This window comes from Mytilus galloprovincialis, chromosome 2 (assembly GCF_965363235.1).
Source record: "Mytilus galloprovincialis chromosome 2, xbMytGall1.hap1.1, whole genome shotgun sequence".
Lineage (NCBI taxonomy): Eukaryota > Metazoa > Mollusca > Bivalvia > Mytilida > Mytilidae > Mytilus > Mytilus galloprovincialis.
The window spans coordinates 7184109-7206167 of NC_134839.1; the positions used below are offsets into that span (position 1 = coordinate 7184109).

The window sequence follows — 22059 nt, forward strand, 5'->3', positions numbered from 1 at the left end:
TTGATTTGATTTCTATTTCTATTTCTATTTCTATTTCTATTTCTATTTCTATTTCTATTTCTATTTCTATTTCTATTTCCTATTTCCTATTTCCTATTTCTATTTCTATTCTATTCTATTTTTTTCTATTTCTATTCTATTTTTTTCTATTTCTATTCTATTTTTTTCTATTTCTTTTAGAATTTTCTACTTCTATTCCTTTTTCTTTTTTGTTTCATACTGTTTATTGTCATTTGAAAAAAAAAATCGATTGTTATGTTGTCTGTTGTGGGTAAGTCACTACCGGCGAAAAATGTTTTGTCGACTATTGCATAGCACACTGTGTAAATGGCACATGCCATAGTGTGATTGGCTGACCAAAATAACGTGGCGGAAGCTAGCATAAATCAACATGGCGGACGCCGGTGTGAAAACAGAGATCAGATCTTCAATGTGGAATCCCGGCGGTTTACAAAGCTTATTGACATTTGTTATTTTGACTTTAACTTGGATTGTGGCTTTTAGCTCACGTTTATTTGCTGTCATTCGTTTCGAAAGTATAATTCACGAGTTTGATCCGTGGTAAGTGACCGTTTTGCGGTTTCCTGCATGTGCCAACAGCATAATTATCACACACATATGCTAATTATTTATAGACGTTGCTCTTTTGATTTGCAATTAAGAATGTGTATAGATTATGTAGAGTAAAGATGCCTGTAGAATTTTTGAAATCCCTGTTTTTAAGTAAGTCAAGTGTCAATGAAATGTTCCAAATAAAATAATTAAAAATTTAATAAAAATCAAATGTCTCATTGTGCACATTCAATTTAGTCCAAATAGTGATGAGGTCTTGGAAGGCTAATTTAAATTTTGCTTTGGCGCCTTCCTGCGAAGATGTAAGGCGTTAAAGAAAAAAAATATAATAGCCTTTCAAGTCAAGACGTCATAATAATTTGGACTACATTCATGTCTGCTGCCTGGGCAGGATTTATATGACCTCATCACTGAAATCTTTTCTTTTCTTGACAATGTCTGTTTAACAGGTTCTTTAAGCACTAGTCATGCTAGTCTATATTTGGTATACATGATCTCTCAACTGGTGCTAGGGGCCTTGGTGGCTGAGTGGTCTAAGTAGTTATTGCTGTAATCACTAGCCAGTCAACACTGGGGTTATGAGTTTGAACCCCGCTCATGCAGGTGCACTCGCCTCCAATCTTAATTGACTAGATCGATTGTCAGTTTTCCTATCGAAGGTCATGGTTTTCTACGTGCACTCCAGCTTCCTCCACAAATAAAAAACTGGCTGCCACAAAATAGCCTATTGCGTTGCTTAAAAGTGGAGTTAAAACACAAAAAATCAAATCAAATCAACTGGTGCTTTTTCCATTAAAAAAATGAGGTCTCAAAGAAAATAATTTCATGTCTAATTTTCCCATGAGATCAAATTGGAACTCGTCTATAATCATGATAATAATCATTATTTACATGGGTTGATATTTTATAATATCAATGAAATTATAACTTTTGGTTTATTCAAGTCAATAGACAATACCAACAGCATAATATTAACCATGTCACCTTGCATTGACTGTAGATCCCTATGTAAGGATGGTCAGTGTTGAATCAGGAAGCATACATGTAAATGTTATTTATCTGTTTTGAACCTCAGGCTACAAATGTTGAGGTTTATACAATACACTTGTCAACCTTTATGACCCCAGGCAAATCAATTCTGTCTTTGGTATATAATTGTATTTTACCATATATATGACTTATCATGCTTATTAAAACAGCATATGAATGGGGAGTGCTGCAATACATAGAACCCATTTTTTTTTAAGTTTTTGCTTAGTTTCAGAGATCCTTTCAACTTAGGGACGACATCAAAAGTTCAATGTCAGAAGGATAAAAAACTTAATTCACATAGTTTTTTCACTGACCCCCTCACCCCCCTCTTAACTTAATTTGGGAAAAATTGATTGACCCATATGGATATACTGTAGAAGCAGAAATTTTCGTGGGGGGTTTAATTTCGTTAATTTCGTGGATGAGAATGAGAATTATCCACGAAATTAAAACCCCAATGAAAATTTAACTGTAGATTTACATTATTTTATGATCTGACAAAATCTTATTGACAATTATATAATTGATGAACATAAATGCATACATTAAAATAAATAGGTTAATTGATTAGACATCGACATTCAAAGGTTTCTATAAGTCAGATGATAATCCTAATTCTTTGTTTCTACAGTAATTAATAATGATTAAGAAATGTCAATAAATTTCATTTAACAGTCTAATGCGTCTGTTATACCATCAAGTCATAATACATTTATTACACAATCATTATCCTTTGATAAAACATCAAAGGTGTGTAAAAGCCAATTAGCGTGTGCAGTTTACAACACTTGATTAGTGCTCACTGTTACTATTACAATGCAATTATTGATTTTCCCAACTTCAGCGAAAGTTCAGATAAATTATAACTTAAAGTGGAAATTGTCAATTATAAAGTGACATTTACATAACTGTTTTCTAATCTTAAAAACCACGAAAATTAATCCCCACAAACTTACTTTTGAATGCAAAACCACGAAATTTTAACCCCACGAAAAATTAATGTTTATACAGTATGTAAAAATCAATGTCGGATAACCAAATCTTGCAGCAGTTCAACCCCCCACCCCCAAACTATTTGAATTAAGTTTTTATGCAGTTAAGCTGCATTATGCGAGCACCCTAGATTTGTGTTCTACCCAACAAATCCTGAAATACTTGCCATTGTTATTATCTAGCTTGTTACTATGTTATATATAACTAATTGAACACTTTTTTAATAGTTTTTATTCTGGATTACAAAAAAAATGACCAGAAAAACCTTAAATGATCGTCGATTTATCCAAAAGTTTTAAAGTTACACATAGGAAGTAGTGCTTATTAAAAATCCTTGTGTAGTTCATTATGACTTGTGCTTTTAGCTAAGATGTCAAAGAACAATTGTATGAAATATTTAATCGCCGAAAATCTCTTAAGACAAGGAGTTTAGACTCCCAAATGACAAAAGTCGTAGGAATATTGTTTGTCATCAATACGTCAGTAGTCTATTATATAATTCAACTGTTCATGCTGTTGGCGGCAATTTCAAATTAGAAAAAGAAATTTTCGTAGCTTTTCAATTTGGAGGTAGGTGTGCAAATTAGCGGTGGTCCGAGACCTTCCACTTTTGCAAGCGGAATTTCGACTAGGATAGTTGGTTTCTAGCTACGCCCGACGTAGTCACCTTACATTTGAAAGAAGATAAGAAATTACTTTGCAAACCTTTTCACCATGTTCACCAAAGTCTCCAATTAAACGAGCTTAAAACTTATTTTTATCATTATTATTCATGACGGCGATGTTCATTTTGTTCAACCGCTAGCTTTATACAGAAAATCGCCGACAAATATTGTATAAATTCGAGTAAAATCGTATCTGATTGACAAAAACAACATTGTAAACACATAACAATGGCGGCCGTGAAGACAAAATTTTACAAAATCGGATCCGATTCCGGAAGCGGATAAGGGTAATTCTGGGTTTGACGATCATTTACAAAATAAATCCAAGCAGGTGAAAAAATACATCTATGCATGGTAAATGAATATAAACACTAGTATTGTAAACCAAAAGATATATGTAAAAGAAAGAAAAAGCAGAAAAATATTTTATTCAGAAACTAAAAATTACTTTTTGATAAATTTTAATTTAAAAATCCAATACAACGTGACAGCTGGGAACAGTATATCTAACAATATACATGTTCATGGTCACAGTCTAAATTTTCTTTATATATGATAAATGATGATAATGCATGTGAGATGCTTTTAAAGTGTAAACATATTACTGCAATTTCGAGGGGTTATTTGTTTTTTCTCAATTTTGAAGGGTCAATTAAAGTAGCTGAAAGTTTCATTCTTTATTTTCACAAATAATGCAACTATATCATATATACCTTAATGTTAGGAAATCATATGATATATAGGTGGCATTCTTTGGGTCACTCTACCCCCTCCTGTTTGATAACTTGGAAACGGTCGAACTCCCCACCCCTAAACCATATGAGGGGCAGATCAAGGATTTTAGGTTTGGAGGGGCGCAAACTTAAATTTTCGCCGAGTAGAGCGAGGCTAAATAAAATTGACGTAAAATTATCGGAATTTTCTTTATTAAGCTGAGAACAACCCATGCTTTGCAAATTTAAGGGGGGTGCAAGCCCGCAACCCTCCCCCGTCTGAATCCGCCCCTGCATATATTCAAGTATAGGACAATATAATAAATAAAAAATGAAATATAGGGGGAGTCCCTGGAGTAACCCCACCCCCTCCTGTTTGAGAACTTGGAAACGGTCTAGATCCACACCCCTTAACCATATATATTCATGTTTGTGACAATATGAAAAATCAAATGAAATATAGGAAAAGTCGCTAGGGGTCACCCCACCCCTCCTCTTTTAGAATTTAAAAATGGTCGAGATCCCCATCCCTAAACCATATATATTCATGTATGGGACAATATAACAAATCAGATGAAAGATAGGGGGAGTCCCTGAGGTCACTGTTCACCCTCCTGTTTGAGAACTTGGAAATGGTCAAGATCCTTACACCTAAACCATATATACTCCTGTATGGGACAATATAACAAATCAAATGAAATATAAGGGAAGTCCCTGTGGTCATCCCAACCCTCCTGTTTGAGAACTTGGAAACGATCGAGATCCCAACACCAAAACAATATATATTCATGTATGGATCAATATAACTAATTAAATGAAATATAGGGGGAGTCCCTTGGGTCACCCTACCCTTCCTGTTTGAGAACTTGGAAACCAATGAGATCCCCACCCCTAAACCATATATATTCATGTATGGGATAATTTAACAAATAAAATGAAATGTAGGGGAAGTCCCTAGGGTCACCCTACCCCCAGTGGCGGATCCAGAAATTTTCATAAGTGGGGCCCACTGACTGACCTAAGAGGAGCCCGCTCCAGTCAGGCTTCAGTGATTCCCTATATAAGCAACCAAATTTTTTCCCAAAAAGGAGGGACCGGGCCCCCTGCCCCCTAAATCCTCTGCCTACCCCTACCTGTTTGAGAACTTGAAAACCGTTGAGATTCCCACACCTAAATTATATATATTCATATGTATTGGACAAAATAACAAAGCATTTACATTTACTATGGGCAAGTCAGTCAGACCTCATCTTTGATCCCTGTTGTAGTGAACATTTGTCTGATTCGTGTCTCATAACTTTTGTACTATAGAACACAAACTCAGTTTTCTTTCCAGGGAAACCAGTCCATTCATACTATTACATGTTCATACTACGTCAAATTGAACTTCTAGCAGTCGAATAAAACCAAGGTTAACTACCAAGTAGAACAACTGCAATCATTGGGAACTTGCATTACTGCAGACTCACCATAAAAAATATACATTGATATATGCATTGCTTTTGAAACCTTGATAACATATAAATTATTTGCCTTAATAAATAAATCATTAGAAAAACATGAATGTACCAGGGATCTCCATGGATGAAAATTGAACGATGGAGGAACTTACACATTACAAACCGTGTCTACGCTGTACAGTGTAGCGCGATCGGAAGTATTTTATCTCTCTATACAAGGAATGGTGAACATGCTAAATCATTGCTTATTTAAATTATATTTATTTGAATTTTCATTATAGAATTAGAAGTATCAATATTTTCATTTATTGCCGTTTTTAACCATTCAAATGCCAAGTCTTCATGGTCCCCCTTTAGTCGAGAATGACCAAAAGCTGTCATGAAGGTCCCCATGTAGATTTCTTGTATTTTTGGTAATTGTTATGGGGGTTAAAAATCAAATGATGTGGAGCTTATTTTTCATGGACAGTTGTCAAATTCAGAACCCATTACCGGTATGGCTGATTTGCAGCAACAACAAAACGATTCGTACGGGTTATGTAAAAGGTTAAAGAGATTTGTAAAGCAAACATTGACAAATGAAAACGTTTTTAATGACTTTATCTGTCAAATTGATGCTGTGCAACATGCATCTTTCGAGTCTGAATAGAAACCGGAAACGCGGATGTATCAATTTGATTGTAATATACGAAATGAATTCGGAATTACGATACGATATTCCTTTACAGGAAATATTTAAGTTTTTACTTTTAAACTTTTAAAGTAATTCTAAATTATCGTTACAGCAGTATTCAAGTTATTTGCAATGAAATAATATTTACTGTTTTGCGTCTTATTTTGTACTTCTTAAAAAAGGGGGATGCTGATTGCGTAAGTCAAAATAAAGCACGTGTTCTACTTGTTAAACTGTTTTCTTTGTAACTGGATTATGAATTTTTTTATTTAATCCAAAATATCATAATCATTTGCTAAAACTTAGTTGATTAATTCGACAAATGGATCGTCTATCCTCAGATAAGTATTCTCCTGTGTGGTTTGTTGATCTACCTGTACAAGCTCATGTACAACTGATTGGCGATCTTAATCCGGATAACCCTCAGGCGTTAGAACTGTATTGGATTATAACATAAAAAGCCTAAGGGTTATGCAATTACATGCATTTGATAATAATTGATAAAAAAAATGGCGTCGGGCTGCAAAAAAACGATGAAGTTTTGAACGATGGCGGAAGACAATTTAACGATGGCGCAAAACAATTTAACGATGGCGCAAGTCATTTGACGATGGCGCAAGACATTTGAACGATGGCGGGGCGCCATCGTTAAACAGGCCATGGAGATCCCTGATGTACTATATATGAATGTTTAATGTTGAGGCAACATTGCCACAGTTTTCATAATTACGGTTGCCTTGGTTTTTGGTTAACTGCCTTCAACGCTTACAGCGCTTTGATTTATCTTACATAATTGATCTTTTGATGTCGTCCCTTACCTAGACAATCCCTAGACCATGTAGACTCATTGATTGTATCAGGGATTTCAAGACTATTCTTGGTAAAGATCTCTGTAATGGATGTTTTTTTGTAGAAGAGGTCAATTTTGAATATGTATCGAATACAGTCTTGTAGCAGGGATATCTTCTCACGTGGTTTATTTGTGATCATGTATGACACTCAATTTAAATGATCTTTATAATATTTTTGCTTTCACAGAGAGCGCTGGACAGGAACGGAGGGGTGACTTTGTTCAACTTCCTAGCTGAATATCAGACAGTATAGAACAACTAAATTTAAATCTGATTAAATTTTATGTTTATCATGTTTATAACCACCAATGGTCCACCATTATAAATACACTAAAATAAATAAATAAAAAACCATTTTATTACCAATGAAAACTCTGGTACTCTCCGACAGTGAACTATAAAGGTCCCCAAATGTTTATTTTTTCTGTATATTTGTCTTGATGACAAAAAATTGCAGCTTTTATAATTTTTCAATTTTTAGAACCACAATGAATCATCCAAAAAAGTGATTTTTTAAAAATTCTATGTAAATCTATAATTGTTGTTAGTAAAATATGACCATCCACCAGTAACTTTGTTTTCAGTGCCTCCAATTATCTGCCTTAAACAAAAATATCAGCCTTTTTTCACGTGTTTAGAGAAAACAGGATAACAACTAACTTTTCTGTACATACTGAAGACATTGAGAAAACTTTTTTGAGTAGGAAGATATTTGAAATCCTAATCTTTTATCTTCAAATTCTCAACCAAAATGTTTGCTTACAACCCCAGAATTTAAATTCATATGTTCCACTCATTTATACATGAAAGTGAAATTAACATAGGGTTTTATGTGTACATCATGTACATGGTCTATCACAAGTAAACCATGAAACATATTTTATAAGACCAATCACATTCAGGTATTTTTTGATATACAAATCAAATAAGAATAACTGATACATGTAACTGTTGCTATTTATTTTCTTGTATATTTTGTAGGTTTAACTACAGAGCAACACATTATATGGTAGAAAATGGATTTTATAATTTTCTAAATTGGTTTGACGACAGAGCATGGTATCCTCTAGGGAGGATTGTAGGGGGTACTGTGAGTAGACATAATATTATCACTTTTCTACTGTAGACTCATATTTATTGGTTGGTAAAGGTTAAACATCAGTTTAGTTGTTCAACAAAGTCCGAGTTTTCTATTGTCTTGCATGTAGACAAATGTCAAAATCTGGATGCCCTACAATCTCATTATGAAGTACTAGTACAAAAACAAAATAAACATGTCACACAATGAAGAAACCGTATTTTTATAACGTTTACATTCTTTGACATATTTATGAAATAGAAAATGAAGGAACAAAATATGTCAATTAAATCCTGACAATATTTTTGAATTGGATATGTCTATTAATTGTAAGTGTACTGTGAATTGAATTGAAAGTTATCTATTTATTGTAAGTGTACTGTAAATTGAATTGAATGTTATCTATTTATTGTAAGAATACTGTGAATTGAATGTTATCTATTTATTGTAAGTGTCCTGTGAATTGAATTGAATGTTTTCTATTTATTGTAAGTGTACTGTGAATTGAATTGAATGTTATCTATTTGTTGTAAGTGTACTGTGAATTGAATTGAATGTTATCTATTTATTGTAAGTGTACTGTGAATTTAATGTTATCTATTTATTGTAAGTGTACTGTGAATTGAATTGAATGTTTTCTATTTATTGTAAGTGTACTGTGAATTGAATTGAAAGTATCCATGTTATCTATTTATTGTAAGTGTACACATACGGTGAACTGAATTGAATTTATTTAACTATTGTAGGTGTACCCTGGGTTGATGGTGACATCAGGAACTATTCACTGGGTTTTAAGTCACCTCAATATACCAGTTCACATTAGAGATGTATGTGTATTTTTAGCACCAATTTTCAGGTTAGTTTGTGCTATTTTAAGAAAAGATACATGTTTTTGTTGGGTTGAGACATGCATCAAGTTAATTCTGGTACACTAGAGACAAAAACCAGATGCATATTATTGCGAATCCTATCATAGTTTTCCACAGATTCACCTGCAAGTTATATAATTACCTGTCCATTTAAACTTTTGTAAGTCCTATTGTCCCATATAACAAATACAACAGCTATTGTTCTCTGTTTAGTTTATTCAATGGGACCTTTAAATTTCTTGCAAGAGAAATCTATCACTCATTGATTAATTTGCCTGACCCAAAAATACTGTTGTATTTGTTAGATGGGACATAGACTTGTATTCCAACGGAGTATAGATATTCTATAGACTTGTATTCCAACAGAGTATAGATATTCCATAGACTTGTATTCCAAAGGAGTATAGATATTCCATAGACTTGTATTCCAACGGAGTATAGATATTCCATAGACTTGTATTCCAACGGAGTTTAGATATTCCATAGACTTGTATTCCAACGGAGTATAGATATTCCATAGACTTGTATTCCAACGGAGTTTAGATATTCCATAGACTTGTACTCCAACGGAGTATAGATATTCCATAGACTTGTATTCCAACGGAGTATAGATATTCCATAGACTTGTATTCCAACGGAGTTTAGATATTCCATAGACTTGTATTCCAACGGAGTATAGATATTCCATAGACTTGTATTCCAATTATGGAAAACCACAAAATTAAATAGCTACCAAAATACAATTTTGACATCAAATCAGTACTAAACATGACACATCTAATCGGTACTAAATACAAAAATACAATTTTGACACATCAAATCAGTACTAAACACAAAAATACAATTTTGACACATCAAATCAGCACTAAACACAAAAATACAATTTTGACACATCAAATCAGCACTAAACACAAAAATACAATTTTGACACATCAAATCAGCACTAAACACAAAAATACAATTTTGACACATCAAATCAGTACTAAATACAAAAATACAATTTTGACACATCAAATCAGCACTAAACACAAAAATACAATTTTGACACATCAAATCAGTACTAAACACAAAAATACAATTTTGACACATCAAATCAGTACTAAATACAAAAATACAATTTTGACACATCAAATCAGTACTAAACACAAAAAAAATAACAAAAACATAAAAGCAAATAGTTCTGTGAGGAGTTCATTTTACTTTGCATTTATGCAACAGGTATATGAAAAATATTAACAAAATAAATATTTATGGAATGAAATGACTTATAAACATTTATTTTCTTACAGTGGTTTAACAGCACTGGCAACTTACTTTTTCACCAAAGAAGTCTGGAGTAAGGGAGCAGGGCTGTTTGCTGCATGCTTTATAGCTATAGGTTTGTACACAACTGGGCATTTTTATTTTGGGTTGAAACTAGATAAAAGGTTTAATTATGATTTTATTTATGATAAAGTACTGGAACTACAGACATTAAAGGAAAACAAATATGCTGGTAGCTTGTTTTTGCATACATTAAATTAAGATGTTCAGTCGTGAAAAGTAATTTGTTAATACAGTGTCATTGAAATCACATAAATTGTTAAAAAAACAGGATAGTTGTCTCCCCTAACACAAGTTTATGGTGCATTCTATAGAATTCACATCTCACCTGGTAAGGGTTTATATGGGAAAATATACATTCATTTCAATATATTGTTATATCCTATTAAAATAAAATAACTGAAAGAAAAATAAATGTAAATGCATCCCAAATCAAGAATGAGATGTTGCATGATTCTTAAATGGACTGGTACCTTAGAGCAATAGTTAGTTGTTTTCTTACTTTTGTAGTGCCAGGCTATATCAGTCGTTCTGTAGCAGGAAGTTATGACAATGAAGGAATAGCTATATTTGCCTTAATGTTTACATATTATTTATGGGTAAGTGAATTAGTGTGTATACAACACACATTTATACATTGATAAATTGTATGCACAACATTAAACATTAAACATTCCTCTTTTGAATTTGATGTGTTACTATTTAAATTTGTATTACTATAAAACAAATGTTTGGAAGTGTGCATACACATAAAGTATCTATTATACATGAATATGGATACTAACAGAAAATTGAAAACTGGTATTGACTATAAAATAGCACTATTGGGCAAATGCATTCAGAAAAAGTAACAGAGAAAAATTTAGGTATACAGATTATTGGTGAAGATGGAATAGATAAACACTGCAATAACCAACTGGGGATTCTTTTTCATTGGATACCAATTTTTGTGGAATGAGGAAAGATAGTATTTATATCATGGATATTTGAATTGTTGCTATATTAACTCAAGACGGCACACAAACCTTCAGAAAATGTGTACATTGATGAACTTTAAACTCATGGTTTTTCTAAACCCACGAAATGATTGAAAATTGGTATCCAACCAATCAGGAATACACAGTACTAATCATTAAAAGATGGAATCAACATTTTTGGCTATTTAAGGTGGTACCTAACACTACAGGGAGATAACTCTGTAAAATCAGCTTAGGGTTTAATTATGCTGTGTTGTTAAGGGAATATAAGCTTCTCAATGATCAAAATTAGTGTTTGTCAAATTGCTATATAACCAGTGTAATTTTCCTGATAAAATGGTTGGTTCAAATTTTTTGAAATTTTTATATTTTTGTCAAAGGGTCAAAGTAAATACTTTGTCAAAATTTTATGAAATTTAAACGAGCCAAATTAATTTTAGTGAAAGTGTTGGGTACCACCTTAAATGTAACAAGATTTCATACAAATAAACTTAAATGGATTTCTACTGATATATGAAGAAAATAAATTATACAATGAAATTATGGACAATAATTATGTTGAATGAATATTTTTATTTTATTTGCAAAAGCATATAGAACATGCTATGGCAATACATAATATATACATAATGTGACAAAAGACTTATAACAGAGAACAATACAATAATAACATAGATGTTGTAGCAAACCAATAATATCAGATCTAGCTTTCCATGCACTCTCCAAATAGTTACAAAAATGTCACAAGATACTATAGACAAAAAATAAAATTTTAAATTATCTATCATTAATAATTGAGTTAAATAGAACAAATAATTGTTATGTTTCAGATTAAAGCAGTAAAAACAGGATCTGTGTTCTGGGCAGTTTTAACAGCTTTATCTTACTTTTATATGGTAAGTTTCAGACATTTTTAAATTTTCCATATCTTATACAGTGAAAAAAAATGTTAATTATAGCTGTACAAATATGTTTACAGTTCATCATTAATTAATTGTTTGTGAGTACCTATTTTGGTGGATGGAAAAGAATAGTATGTCCAGGAAAAATGGATAATGTTATTTTGACATATTCTGCAAACAGATAATGGTCACCGTACAGCTTTCTTAAAATGATCAAAACCCATACAGCATAGCAAGTTATAAAAGGCCTCATCATGACAAATGTAAAACAATTAAACAAGCAAACTGACAGTGTGATTTATGTAGAAAACAAGATATCTTTTATTCCCAAAAAGCCAATGCATTACAATGGTACAGAGATAACAAATACAAATAAAAATATTTACAATATGTAGAAAACAAAAAAACAAATAGGATATTCAGCAATAATTTACCACTGACTTACAGGCTACTGACTTGGGACAGGCTCTCACAGAGTGGCTGTGTTAAGCATGATTGCAGGTGCCCAATCCTCAACTTATATTGGATGGTAGTGTTACAGCACAATATAAGGACAAACTAAAAATCAGTTAAAAATGACTAAAAGACACCAACAAAATTTGTTTGCTTCCTGTTGTAAGAGTTCATTACCAAAAAAAGTTTTTATTTGGATGCCTGTAGAACCATGGCATAGTTCACTAAACAAATTAATAGTAAACTTGTTCTATGTACTGATAACATACTCCAATAGTTAAGTTGTAATACACACCAGTTATTTATTTTTTCCAGGTCTCAGCATGGGGAGGCTATGTGTTCATTATAAATCTTATACCACTTCATGTGTTTGTGTTACTACTCATGGGTAGATATTCTAGAAGAATCTTTATAGGTAAGACTTACATCATTTACTTAAAACTTCATGAGGGCTTTTGCATTAAATCATGTGGTACCCAGGGAAAATGGGGTAATTATCTATCGAGGCTAATTAGAATTTCACTTACATTTTACCCAGGGAAGATACTCTAAAATGGGGTAATTATCTATCGAGGCTAATTAGAATTTCACTTACATTTTACCCAGGGAAGATACTCTAAAATGGGGTAATTATCTATCGAGGCTAATTAGAATTTCACTTACATTTTACCCAGGGAAGATACTCTAAAATGGGGTAATTATCTATCGAGGCTAATTAGAATTTCACTTACATTTTACCCAGGGAAGATACTCTAAAATGGGGTAATTATCTATCGAGGCTAATTATACCCCCGCTTTAAAAAAGGGGGGGTATACTGTTTTACCTCTGTCTGTCCGTCCGTCAGTCAGTCCATCCATCAGTCCGTCAGTCAGTCCGTCCCATGAAACTTTCGTCACATTTTTCTCAGGAACTACACATCCACCCTTTCTGTAATTTGGTATCAACATTTATATATGTTAGCCATGCCGTGTGATGCGTTTTCAGATTCATCACTTGACAACTTCTTGTTTACCGAACACTTGTATGATTTTACACATGATAGCCAAGTTGAACATTTTCGTCACATTTTTCTCAGCAACTACAATACAAGGATTTCTGAAATTTGGTTTCAGGATTTATATAAGTCAGCTATACCGTGTGATGCGTTTTCAGATTCATCACTCGACAACTTCCTGTTTACCGAACACTTGTATGGTTTTACACATGATAGCCAAGTTGAAAATTTTCGTCACATTTTTCTCAGCAACTACAATACAAGGATTTCTGAAATTTGGTTTCAGGATTTATATAAGTCAGCTATACCGTGTGATGCGTTTTCAGATTCATCACTTGACAACTTCCTGTTTACCGAACACTTGCATATTTTTACACTATTAATATTATCCACTTGCGGCGGGGGTATCATCAGTGAGCAGTAGCTCGCAGTTTCACGTGTTAGAATTTCACTTACATTTTACCTAGGGAAGATACTCTAAAATGGGGTAATTATCTATAGAGGCTAATTAGAATTTCACTTACATTTTACCCAGGGAAGATACTCTAAAATGGGGTAATTATCTATCGAGGCTAATTAGAATTTCACTTACATTTTACCCAGGGAAGATACTCTAAAATGGGGTAATTATCTATCGAGGCTAATTAGAATTTCACTTACATTTTACCCAGGGAAGATACTCTAAAATGGGGTAATTATCTATCGAGGCTAATTAGAATTTCACTTACATTTTACCCAGGGAAGATACTCTTAAATGGGGTAATTATCCATCGAGGCTTATTAGAATTTCACTTACATTTTACCCAGGGAAGATACTCTAAAATGGGGTAATTATCTATCGAGGCTAATTAGAATTTCACTTACATTTTACCCAGGGAAGATACTCTTAAATGGGGTAATTATCTATAGAGGCTAATTAGAATTTCACTTACATTTCCACTATGCAAAAACATAGATGACACCCACCTATAGTTGAGGTTTAAAAGTGCATTCCCTGAGTCACTTGTAGGGTTTAATGGAACAGCCCTCAGTTCTTTTCGCCGATAATTGTAAGAGTTTAAAGGCATGTTCTAAAATCTTACTTTTGATTAAATTTGTTGATTTATCAAAGATGATGGAAGTTTTTGGGAGCAAAATATACTTGAGCTGTTCTGTTTGTTTGTCTGAATGCCTGTCTCTCGTCAATTTGATTACACTTAATTTCAATGTTCTTTATAACACATACACTTGTTTAATTGGCAAGGCTCACAAAATATGGATTTTGAAACATATATACTGTTACTCATGAAAAAGAATTGATAAAAAATGTATTGAATACTAAGATAGAGGGGGGATAGGACCTTTATCAGGACTCGGGGATCGGGTGTTTTTAAGCTCGGGATTTCAGGATTGACGCTTTCGGGAATTCTTTTTTTGAATTTCGGGACCTAAGGATTTCGTGTTTTTAAGCCCGGGATTTCGGGATCAGGACCCCTCCTACCCCCTCTCAAGATAGAAGTGTTAGAGTTATATATATTCGTGATATCCTGAATTCATAGTCATGCTAATTCTTCTTTATTTTTCAGCATATACATCATTTTTCATCGTAGGATTAATATGTTCCATGCAGATACCATTTGTAGGATTCCAGCCAATTAAAACAAGTGAACATATGGCATCAGCAGGTAACTAATTCTGTCACATGATCAGAACGTCATTCTGTTTGATAAAGGGTTTCCTATGAATCAATTGTTGTAATTTATAAAGAGCAGTAATTATAGACGTGTGACACTCTTTAGTCAATTTTATTTTATACATTACATAATGTGTTCATCTTGTTTTATTATGGTCAAATAATTATAAATTGTTGGTAGAAACTTGAAAATTAAAAAAAAAAGTGTTTTTAAGAGTGTAAAATTTTAGTGTTACAGTGTATTTGTTGGGGTTACTGTCTGATTGACATATATACTAACACCTCTTTTCATTCCTATGTTTGTTTCATCTGATTGACATATATACTAACACCTCTTTTTATTCCTATGTTTGTTTCATTGCAGGTGTATTTGCCTTAGTGATAGCCTATTCCGCATTGAAGTATACACAATCATTTTTAAGCAAAGCAGAATTTAAATATTTTTTCTTAGTATCAGCAGCAAGTGCTGCAGGCTTTATATTCTGTACTGTCGTAGGATTAACGTGGGCAGGTATGTGTACATTTTGTTTCAGTTTGGTTTGAGCAAACAAAGTTAATACATTCTAGGAACTTTGCAATTGTTTGACAACACAAATGTGAGATTTGTTGTAGCAATTTCAGAAAATGCTGCATACGAACAATGATATCAAACATTTAAAGTGTAAGTTTTAATTTTGCAACATCTCATTGCAATTTTGACTATAATAAAAACATTTTTAACATTTCTAGTGATACATCTGTATATAAAAGGAAAATTTAATTGATAAGGTACTTAAGAAAAGCTACCACTAATCACCTTATAAAAAGTAAAATCACAAAAATACTGAGCTCTGAGGAAAATTCTGAACGGCAAATTCAAAAGCTCAAACACATCAAAGGAATGGATAACAACTGTCATATTCCTGACTTGGTACAGGCATTTTCTTAAATTTGCTTGATCATGCTAAAATAGATGCTTCTTCAAAAATTTATTGTTAAACACTAAATGAAAAAGACAAAAAATGAAACATGGACTGATTTGACAGTGTGTCCACATATGTAAATACATAATTACTGAGGATAAAAAAAAATGTGAAATATAGTTGTTTACTTCAACTAACTACATTAATAACAGAATATTGAAAAAGTAATCATACTTTGTAGGTTACATTCATCCATGGAGTGGCAGATTTTATTCCCTGTGGGACACAGGATATGCTAAAATACACATCCCAATCATTGCCAGTGTGTCAGAACATCAGCCTACAACATGGGTCTCCTTCTTCTTTGATCTTCATATATTAGTGTGTGCATTCCCTGCTGGTGTGTGGTATTGTGTAAAGGAAGTTAATGATGAGCGAGTGTTTGGTAAGATTTATGTTTACTAAGTTTATTGTTTATTGTGCTATATGTTTGCTATATAATAATAATAATAAAATTTTATTCAATAAAATATCAAGCATATTAATTATTACAATACACAATATATATGATACATAAAGACAATACTAACACATATGGTAAAAAACCACTATGACAAAGTCATATGACTAAAATATGACTCCTCAGCACCAAAATGTACTCCATTCATTTTAGTTTTTTATGTATGCCCACAATTGGCAAAACATATTACTATAGTACCGACAGGATTTTGACATAAATTTCTTCTTTTTTTTACAGTGATATTGTATGCAATCTTTGCCAGTTATTTTGCTGGAGTAATGGTGCGTTTGATGTTGACACTGACCCCAATAGTGTGTGTCCTAGCTGCCATTGCATTCTCTAAAACATTTGAGATCTATCTGAAGGATGATTCACCAAAGTCCAGTTCTAAGGAGGAAGAGGAAGAAAAGAAACAAGACAATAAAAACGACAGACTTTACGACAAACCTCAGGTACTTGTATTCCATAGTTGTCTGGATTGATAATTCTTTATTTATTACCAATAAAAAATCTAAAAAGGGACCTAGGTCATCTACTGTATCTCTGAGGTTTCATGTGTGTATTAATCCAAATTGAGTGGGATTGTTCCGATTTGTTCGTTCTTTGTTCGTTTTCCTGTCAAAGGTTTGTGGTTCTTGGTGTGCATACCAGCTTCCTGAACAACAATAGCTGGCCTCAAACATATAGCCAGTAGTGCTGAAACTGGAGTTAAAACACCAACAATAGCTGGCCTCCAACATGTAGCCAATAGTGCTGAAACTAGAGTAAAACACCAACAATAGCTGGCCTCCAACATAAGCCAGTAGTGCTGAAACTGGAGTTAACCACCATCAATAGCTGGCCTCCAACATATAGCCAATAGTGCTGAAACTAGAGTAAAACACCAACAATAGCTGGCCTCCAACATATAGCCAGTAGTGCTGAAACTGGAGTTAAACACCAACAATAGCTGGCCTCCAACATATAGCCAATAGTGCTGAAACTGGAGTAAAACACCAACAATAGCTGGCCTCCAACATATAGCCAATAGTGCTGAAACTGGAGTAAAACACCAACAATAGCTGGCCTCCAACATATAGCCAATAGTGCTGAAACTGGAGTTAAACACCAACAATAGCAGGCCTCCAACATATAGCCAATAGTGCTGAAACTGGAGTTAACCACCAACAATTAATCATCATTAAATCTTAAACCAGGAATTCACAAGACAGGAAATAATACCTTATCCAGAAAATACACAAATTGTTTTCAAGAATTTTATGTAAACAGAAATATTCTCAAGTAACTTTGTGTGTTTGAAGTTAATTTACTGTCCAATGTTTTAAACTTATTTAAAATGAGCATGATTTTCACAGGTTGCCAAACCAAAGAAAGTAAAGGAAGACCGTCCAAAAGATCAGGACAGTGTGGGAATGAACATTAAAACCATCATTGTTATAGCCTTGCTGATGATGTTGATGTTGTTTGCTGTCCATTGTACATGGGTCACAAGTAGTGCTTATTCCAGTCCAAGTATTGTACTGGCTTCCTATAATCATGATGGGTAAATATTCTCTTTGTAACTGTTCATTTTAGTTATAGTTTAAGGAATGCAAGAATAATATTTGTCATTGAGAACCAATCTTCTTTTTTGTATGCATAAATGGTTATGGTAACAATAATCCAGTAATGTAAGGCTTGAGAGAAAAATTTTGATGCATTTTTAGCTGAATAATACCTTTTTTTTTTCTTTTTTTTTTTACTTTCAGATATGTCTTAGATTTGAGATAAAAAGAAGTTCGTAAAAAAAGGTTTGAAATCAGAACAGTAAAGATTGGTAAAGTTAATTGAATTGAGCTTGAATTTTATGCACATTCATACAAAATGAGGAATTTCACAGAAGAAATTGAAATTGTTTTGATTTATTACATTTGTATTATTTATTTCATTCGACACAAATTTACTTTTTAAAATGCAATTGTTCTCATTTCTGTTATACAGAAGCAGAACAATATTGGATGACTTTAGAGAGGCTTATTTCTGGTTACGTCAGAATACTGGTGATAAAGCTAGAGTAATGTCATGGTGGGATTATGGGTACCAGATAGCGGGTATGGGGAACAAGACAACACTGGTGGATAATAATACGTGGAACAATAGTCATATAGCTCTGGTTAGTATGTTGCTGTTCTATCATATTCTTTGTTGTGAGTCACTGAATAGATTTGTATTTAACAATGCACATAAGGTCATGCAGAATATAATATTTTTTTTCTCTGGTCTGAAAAATACTGTATTCCCAAGTTTAGAATAACAAGACAAAAGATGTCATGAATTTGGCTGTGGTTAGAGTGTAAAGATTGTAAATTTGTAATTAAAGCAAACTGTTGTGAATTTCAGTTTTCAGTTCATCTGGTTTTGAGACAAAATTTAATCTTACCCAAAGGTTTCCAAGATTTTCCACAATTATCCCTTTTCTCACTCTTTTTACATATATATTGATTAAAAAATGTTTGAATAGGAGCTTTTACTGCATATCATTCAGGATGTTGAAAAAGAAACAAAGAATATATTGATCCTTAGCAATATATATTTTTTGAAGAGCATATCAAGTGACACAGTAGTCTACCATTGAGTGTTTTAATTTTCATGATTTTGCAAAGTTTTAATTTTATTATTTCATATTTGATATAGGTGGGTAAAGCCATGTCCTCCAATGAGACAGCAGCTTATGACATCATGAGAGCGTTAGATGTGGACTATGTATTGGTTATATTTGGTGGGGTCATAGGTTACTCTGGAGACGATATCAACAAATTCTTATGGATGGTCAGAATTGCAGAAGGTGAACATCCAAAAGATATCAGGGTAAGACAGAAGAACAGTAAAAAATTTAGTAGTTAATAGGCATGCTGTTTTTACAGAACCATCTTTTAACAATATTACTGGAAATTATAATCACCAAATACCAAGAAGAAAAGCAATCTTTTAACCCTTTCACCGATTGCTGCCCAGACTGAAGCTACTCTGAGACGATGGCTTCCCTACTTAAGTGGGAGATCTTCATAATAAATGTGAATAAAAACTTGTCTGTAGTTAATTGTGTATTTATATCATTCACTAACACTATGTTCACAGTTTTGTTCATGTTTTGATAATTTTTTCTTCATAAAATATTGAAATTTTCAAATTTTCGGTATTATCTAAGAGGTATTCCGATCCCGGTAAAACGGGACTCATCGTCAGCTGTCTGAAGGGTGAATCTCGGTAAACCGGGACTCATCGGCGAAAGGGTTAAGATTATACAATATTTCCATTATTTCAGTGGAAATATCTCAATATTAATTTTTGTCCAGGATGTTCCTACAATTAGCCATACATATAAAGCAACAAAAAGTACAAGTGAAATCTGAAAAAAAGCATTGAATTTATACACCAACATAGAAAAATTTCTCATGAATATCTTTTAGCAAACAAATTTAAAAGAGCATCATCATATTGTTTACAATGCATTACCTTTCTGCAGTTAAAAGTTATAAACAGTTGAAATCTTCATCCCAGAATCTGGACAAATCCAACCGTCTTTATTACTTTAAAAAAAACTATACAAATCAACAAATCTGACAACCCCTGGCAACTAAAACATATACTACTAACTTTTGAAAATCAAAAGAAAATTATGCATAAAAAGATCTCTTATCTTTAAACCAGATCATGCTTCTTAAAACTATTCAACAAATTTCCATTTGCAGGAAAGTGATTATTTTACACCACAAGGAGAGTTCCGTGTTGATTCTGCTGGGTCTAAGACATTGCTGAATTGTTTGATGTACAAATTGTCCTACTACAGATTTGGAGAACTTCAGGTAGCTAGCTTTGTACTGCATTTATTATAACATTTTATGGTTGTCCTACTATCTAAGAAAATTACATTACCTGTACACAGAAATCACAAGCAAAATATCTTAGATTTAGGTTCTGTAAATTATTCCTTGACTTGTTTGAATATTTTTGGCAAAAATGTTCATTAATGTTTTCACTTGGATTAGATATAGTATATGTTGTGATGAAAACATAGAAAGAAAATAACAAGATGGAAATTTTAAACAATAAATTCAAGTAAAAAGTGAAATTGTATTTTTATGTTTATGCTCTGAATTGCAATTAAGCGTCCACACTCACCTCTTACAAAACTATCAGTTGAAATAATTTAAAATGGCAACAATTTTGGAAACATTTCGAATCTGCAGTATATATAAATCTTCATCAAGCATAAATTCAGCAACTTGGAATCGCAGCTTGCATCCTAATGATGGTTTCGCATTCGAAAATGCTGATAAATATATATACAGGTATTAATTTCAACACGTAAAATCTTTTTTCATAGCTTGACTTCAGAAGTCCACCTGGATTTGATAGGACAAGAAATGTAGAGATTGGAAACAAGAACTTTGATTTGACACATTTAGAAGAGGCTTACACTACTGAACATTGGTTGGTTAGGATTTATCGGGTCAAAGATATGACAAATAGAGATATCGTCAAAAATCAAGCTATGCCAAAAGTTAAACCAAAGAAGAGGAGCAAGAAGGTAATTAATTGTATACACATGAAATTTAAGGACATAAGAAAATTAAAGGAACGTGTCATAAAACACTTGTCTTGTTATATTAGTTCAAAGGTGATAACTTTCCAGACTTATATAGGCTTGAATTTAGAAAGGCTGAATTTTATTATTCTTTTAAAAAACAAGATAGTTTGTATATTTTTATTTGTAGCTTAACTATTTAAATCTAATCCTGGAGTTTGTTAGATTTTTTTTTATTTGTACATGTAAATGACATTTTTGAATACAGTTTTTATGTGCTTTACTAACTCTGTATAAAAATGGCTACTCAATTTGATATACTATTTACAGACTGGTAAAAAGAAAACCGGTTCCATCAAACACAAACCTGTGGTAAAGAAGGGGAAGAAACTCAGCAAATCAAAGAATTAGACCAGTTATTTGAATTAGGTATGGATGCTGTTGGGACGCATGGTTTGACTGATCTAGACGGATGCTTTGTATGAGTCAAATGTTTATGATCATAACAAGCATTGTACACTATAGCAACATGGTTACCGTTGAAGTTTTCTGTTGGAATATTTTGGAACATATCATCAGAGACATTTAACAAGTTCCTTTGAAATTTGTATAAAATATTTGCTAATATGTATCTGACATTTACAAGTGAGAAAGTTGAATGTCTATTATATGGTTATTATGCCCCACCTACGATAGTAGAGGGGCATTATGTTTTCTGGTCTGTGCGTCCGTTCGTCCGTTCGTCCGTTCGTCCGTCTGTCCCGCTTCAGGTTAAAGTTTTTGGTCGAGGTAGTTTTTGATGAAGTGTAAGTCCAATCGACTTCAAACTTAGTACACATGT

At 32.7% G+C, this 22059-nt stretch overlaps 1 protein-coding gene across 1 annotated transcript; it reads left to right on the forward strand.

Moving 5' to 3' along the window:
- Positions 1 to 382: 382 nt before the first annotated feature.
- LOC143062776 (dolichyl-diphosphooligosaccharide--protein glycosyltransferase subunit STT3B-like) lies at positions 383 to 21890 on the forward strand. The gene is made up of 17 exons (XM_076234554.1): positions 383 to 561; positions 7942 to 8050; positions 8785 to 8894; positions 10197 to 10285; positions 10741 to 10829; positions 12038 to 12103; positions 12878 to 12977; positions 15123 to 15221; positions 15594 to 15740; positions 16373 to 16576; positions 16889 to 17103; positions 18007 to 18194; positions 18632 to 18803; positions 19325 to 19498; positions 20383 to 20496; positions 21018 to 21221; positions 21549 to 21890. Exons 1-17 carry the CDS (start codon positions 392 to 394, stop codon positions 21627 to 21629), a joined length of 2331 nt encoding a protein of 776 aa, XP_076090669.1. The 5' UTR covers positions 383 to 391; the 3' UTR covers positions 21630 to 21890.
- Positions 21891 to 22059: the final 169 nt, after the last annotated feature.